Genomic DNA, 5,625 nt, shown 5'->3' on the forward strand with positions numbered 1-5,625 from the left:
AATACTCACTAAATGTTGAAAATTTTGGGCGGCACTGAAACTGAGTGTCTCCTACCAACTCCTTGCGCAACCGCTACGCCGTCGTGCCGTCTACCGCCGACGTGACGTTCATAAAGGTGAAGAAGAGCTATAAAATTCATTACTGAAATTTTGATGATTTTGTTTCCTTTTTTAATTGTTTTGTGCGTAATAACACTGCTCAGAGATCAGATCCATTTTCACTGTTCTCTTGTGGTTCGCCGCCGGCGACGAAGCTTATCCTGTAATCGGAGTTACTGAAACTCCGGCACGGAAGAATCTCAAAGTCTCTATAGTTTGATTTCCATTTGAAGCACTAACATTTCAAGGCTTCCTCAGAATCAGAACTTTTGGCAGGAAACCTAGAAATGAGTTCAGGTATTCGTTTCCCTCCTTGTTTGATTAATAAATCACTCACATATTTTATATTTAAGTTTCTTTGTTAAAGGATTAATTAAAAGATTGGTTTGAAAAGTAATGAATATTAAAACTTATTATATGTGAAACATTGACATGGATGCTAGGTCACGTGACAAACACCAAGACACGATACTCATACGTAGACTCTAGTAATAATTTGATAAGATAGAAGTGAATGAATGAAAACATGTCTGTTCCTATTGTGTCGGTATCTAACACTATGCATTTTGGATATGAGGTATATCTTCAATCTGAAGTATAAGTGTTACATAGTTTGTTATTATGGATTCAAAATGGAGGGAGCTGATTTGTTTGTTGTCTATAGTACTATGTTCTTTCTCGCATCAGTTGTTTGTTTTGATTCTCCAATTCCATTATCTGAAACTGGTTTGATAATTAGGTGGTGCATTTGGTGGCAACAGGGGGCTCCGTCCAGTGCCTCCCGAAAAGGGAATTTTCCCATTGGATCATATGCATTTGTGTGACCTGGTATGCTTCTTCTCTCAATTGTCCATCAACAACTCAAGGCTTTAAGATAGATATATTTATACTTCAAAAAAGTGAAGTCCTTTCAAGATTCTGAATTCTGAGCTAGATTTTCATAGATTGGTTAAATTTGGTGTTTGGTCAGAATTTAAGATACATTAAGCTCTATGTTTGTTATATACTAAATTAAAAATTGACCACTGCAATGAGTCTGAATAAACTCCCTGTTTTGCTCTTAACCTTGGCACTTGTAGACTGTCGTTGTATTACTCCTTGGACTAAAGAAATATAGTCTTTCAGCTATGTTTCTGTTACATTAGGGATTGACTTGACCAACGAAAAATATATTAATTAATTTGTATTTCTTTAGTGCCAGGACTAGCGATTGATATAACATGTATCAAGGTTAGAAACAAAAATAGGGGTATACTAATCAAAGGGAAAACGAGTAGTTCGTGTTAGATTCTATATAAAGGTAAAACTAAAGTGAACAGAACAGAGTAAAACATGTTTGTTTTAATGTTAACACACGTTCAAAGCACGCTTGACACCAAAGCTGCAATCAGTTTTTGTGTCTTCAACGTGCATTTGCAGTGTTTAATAATGTAATTCAAACAGGACATAGGTTGTTTCATTCTACTTTTTCAGTTTGTCAAATGCTCTCAGGGTTTATCATGTCTACCTTCTTGTACCTTAATTTTGTTATTGGCCCCATTTCAGGATAAGAAAGAATATCTGAATTGTCTAAAGACTGCTGGAAACAAGTCAGAAATTTGTAGGGAATTCTCAAAAAAATATCTCCAATGTCGTATGGAAAAGTACGTTGGCTTCACTCTACTACAGACATAGTTATCCTGACATTTCTGGTGTCAGTGTCAGTGTCCATACTTCATAGTTGATAATTGATATATTATTGCTGTTGAAGTTTGTGTTCTTAATCCCTTTTAGGTTTGTGGACTAAGGTTTTGTTATCACTGGTTATCTAACTATATAATTGCAGGAACTTGATGGCAAAGCAAGATTTGGCAGAACTTGGTTTTAAGGAAAGTAATGCAGAAACTCCTGGAGGCAAAATTACTGAGAGGATTGGTGATCGAGACCAATGAATCCAAAGAATTTACAATGTATATTAGTTTTGAGGTTAAGTTTTGATAATGCCATTCTTTCCTTTGGCATTCAAATTTTTTCTTTTGATAAAATAAAATACAAGGTGAAGGGATAGTGTCTCAGTCTAAAGTAGAGAAAATTTTAGGAATCGTTAAACACTTAAAAAAAATATTTACATTTGACATTCAATTCATTTGATAAGCAAATGTCTGACCATATAATTATTATTAATTTTATTTGCCATACATACAATAGTCATTTTGTTAATTTGAAACTTTATCTGATTTATTGCTTTATAGTTCATTAGTTACTATTTAAAGTGTTATAGTTTTCTGTCAAAAAATTAGTTGCTATAAAGTGTTATATTTTAAAGCAAAAAATTAAGTATTTTATTTTAAAATATTTAATTATAAGGATTCAGTAATGACCCAACCTGTAAATTTTGATCTGGTGCTTTTATTAGATGATTGTAGAGTATTGTACAAATTCTTAGAGAAGGGACGTCCTATCTTGACACAACAGGGATATCATACCATCCGGTCAACACGGTATGATACTTAATTTATAATGTGATTAATAGTTGACTTTTGGCCTTTTCAAAATAAAATCTTGAGAAGGCAAATGTTGGAAAGGCTTCCAAGTCTCAAAGCACCCAAAATAGTTGAGCTTATAGCAGTGTTTGTGAGATTACCTTGTTCAAAAACCATTAACATTACACTTCTTAGTCATGTATATGTTAATTACTACAAAATAATATTCAGCTACAAAACAATTTTATGTTTATGTAATAAGCAATGTTTGCCTGATCACCCCCTACTTGTACCAACTGATCTTGCATTAATCTTTTTGGTTATAATGTTTAATAATAAATAATAATATTAATCGATACTAATTATGCTCGAAACTCCAAGCTTATGTTTGCAATTTTTATGCTACAAGAAACACACGTGAATTTTATTTCATTAATCTGCATATATATAACCATAATTAGATGCCACGATATTACAAAATCCAATAGCACAAAAATAATATATTTATTTAGCTAAGGCACATCCAGTAAAGGCCTATAAGGTTATTTAGCTATATAATTTTGAAATTATAATACTCTCACACTCACACACACAACATTGTATAATATCTATAACGCAAACCATTTGCAACAATCTCCTATCACGGAACTCTTTCAGCTTTAGTACGACTTCTTTTAGCTACGGTTGGTTGAAGATCTGAGTTAAAAGTACATATCTTATAGTACTGAGGACAAAAGCTAGGATCAACTACAAAACACATGTTATACAAATACACACAATATCTTATTAATGACAGAAACTTCTAAGATTTGTAAACATTGTCATCTTTCTTTGGTGGATTACCTCTTGTTGCACCCTCAACACTATAGCCATCCAGAAAAGCCACAACAAGGAGAACTAGAACAAGTGAAGCAGTGATGGTTTTTGCCATAGTGTATGAATGAGTATTTTTAAATTTTTTTCCTCTTGTTGGATTACCTCTTGTTGCACCCTCAACACTATAGCCATCCAGAAAAGCCACAACAAGGAGAACTAGAACAAGTGAAGCAGTGATGGTTTTTGCCATAGTGTATGAATGAGTATTTTTAAATTTTTTTCCTCTTGTTGGATTACCTCTTGTTGCACCCTCAACACTATAGCCATCCAGAAAAGCCACAACAAGGAGAACTAGAACAAGTGAAGCAGTGATGGTTTTTGCCATAGTGTATGAATGAGTATTTTTAAATTTTTTTCCTCTTGTTGGATTACCTCTTGTTGCACCCTCAACACTATAGCCATCCAGAAAAGCCACAACAAGGAGAACTAGAACAAGTGAAGCAGTGATGGTTTTTGCCATAGTGTATGAATGAGTATTTTTAAATTTTTTTCCCAATGATGGATAGTGTTAATTTGCATGGAATAATCTGGTTCTAAATTAATCACTCCAATTTATAAAACTAATGATTACCTTAAATGAAAAGTGAATGAAATAAATTTGGGTTTGCGTGAGGAAAATCATTTTGGCAAAATTAAGGTAGGTGAAAACCGTGTGGGAACCCATGGTGTTAAATTAAGGTTGACCGGTTGATTAATAATGTCATGGAAGGAATAAATAAAAATTAGGCTCAATTAAATTTTTTGTCTAAATTTGAGGTTTCACTTTTGATCTCTTTAACATTTTTTATCTTTCAATTTTAGTTTTTAAGTTACAAGTTTTTAAAATTTTGATCTCTTAAATTTTTCTATTTCATTTAATTTAGTCCTTTAAATTACAAAGGGATATACTTTAATATTTACTCAACACAAAGAAAGAAAAAAAACATAAATGTCAACAAAAAATTAATGAATTTTATATTAAAATATTTAGCATTTGTAATTTAAATGATTAATTGAAAATTAAAGTGAAATCTAAAAAGTAAAAACTATACAAAAAATTAATGGAATAAAGTGAAATTTAAAAATAATTAAAAAGATAAATAATAATTTAACCTAAAATCAATTAGTTAAATGATATAGTATAGAAAAACACTCGTTAACAAATGATAATTGGGGTAATGACTTTTGAACAATTGATTAAGTACGGTGAATATTCATCCACACTGTCGGATTCAACTTAAGCATTTGTCTTCGCTTCTCGCATGTCAAAGGTCTCTATGCCTCTAATATGCCCCGCCACACTCACGTGGACACGTGGTTGTTGAATCTATTTATGCTCTTATGCCTACATTTTTATCGAAGTCATATCTATATTGTAACTTTGTATTCTTAAAATTAATAGTAATTAGTTATTTCGCTCTCTTTTTTTCAGATGGGAATGTTCTTCAATTTGAAAGTGACAATGTAGTTGAGAGTAGGTCTGTAAAGAGTGCAATCAAAGAGAAAACTTAAAATTTGAGATTGGTTGCGAAAAAATAAATGGCTTGAACTTAATTCATTAATTTAAACTAGTTTATTTACATCTTATTTTAATTTGATGCATTTATGCACAGTTTTTTAATTATTTTATTTTTTTCTTATAAATAAGATGATATAATTATTAACAGAAAGATTCCAAGTTCAAACTCAACAAGTGATGTTCAATCTAATATTTAACAGTTGTATTAAAATTTAAAGATTATTTTATTTATTATTTACTAAGTACTTTAATTTGTAATGATAATCTATATTAGAATTATGTACCAAATGTTTAAAATCAAAAATTCGAAACTATTACATTTTCATAATTCATAAAATAATAATTTCTTGGATACAAAAAATAAAATTAATTTTAATGCTATCGTTATATAATGAATAAGTTTTTAAGATACTTTTATAATATAAACTAGTAAAACACTCGCATTTGCATAGTTCAACTTCTTAGAATAATATCTTCATTGTCATATTCGCACAGTTCAACTTCTTAGAATAATCTCTTCATTTCTTCACTATCAATTTATCATTTTATCAGTAGAATAATCTCCTTCATTATCAACTACACTATGACAAAATCATGAAATAACTACGCTCAGATTTTCGAGTAACCTATAAACCGTTTTGCTGTTTCATATATGCAATGGAGAAAAATACAACTATAAAAGGACAAATA

General features: G+C 30.8%; 1 protein-coding gene across 1 annotated transcript; it reads left to right on the forward strand.

Annotated features, from left to right (window-relative positions):
- On the forward strand, window positions 1-2,310 carry LOC101509185 (uncharacterized). Its single transcript, XM_004516245.4, has 5 exons — window positions 1-116; window positions 204-396; window positions 839-927; window positions 1,645-1,742; window positions 1,925-2,310. The coding sequence occupies exons 2-5, from the start codon at window positions 387-389 to the stop codon at window positions 2,028-2,030; spliced, it is 303 nt and encodes a 100-aa protein (XP_004516302.1). The 5' UTR covers window positions 1-116; window positions 204-386; the 3' UTR covers window positions 2,031-2,310.
- The last annotated feature ends 3,315 nt before the right edge of the window (window positions 2,311-5,625 follow it).

This window comes from Cicer arietinum, chromosome 7 (assembly GCF_000331145.2).
Source record: "Cicer arietinum cultivar CDC Frontier isolate Library 1 chromosome 7, Cicar.CDCFrontier_v2.0, whole genome shotgun sequence".
NCBI lineage: Eukaryota > Viridiplantae > Streptophyta > Magnoliopsida > Fabales > Fabaceae > Cicer > Cicer arietinum.

What these genes read in the sequence shown, in the direction of transcription:
- LOC101509185 (XM_004516245.4), top strand. An exon ending in ATATGCATTTGTGTGACCTG is followed by an intron (nt 928 to 1,644) that starts GTATGCTTCTTC and finishes GCCCCATTTCAG; the next exon opens with GATAAGAAAGAATATCTGAA. An exon ending in CTCCAATGTCGTATGGAAAA is followed by an intron (nt 1,743 to 1,924) that starts GTACGTTGGCTT and finishes ATATAATTGCAG; the next exon opens with GAACTTGATGGCAAAGCAAG.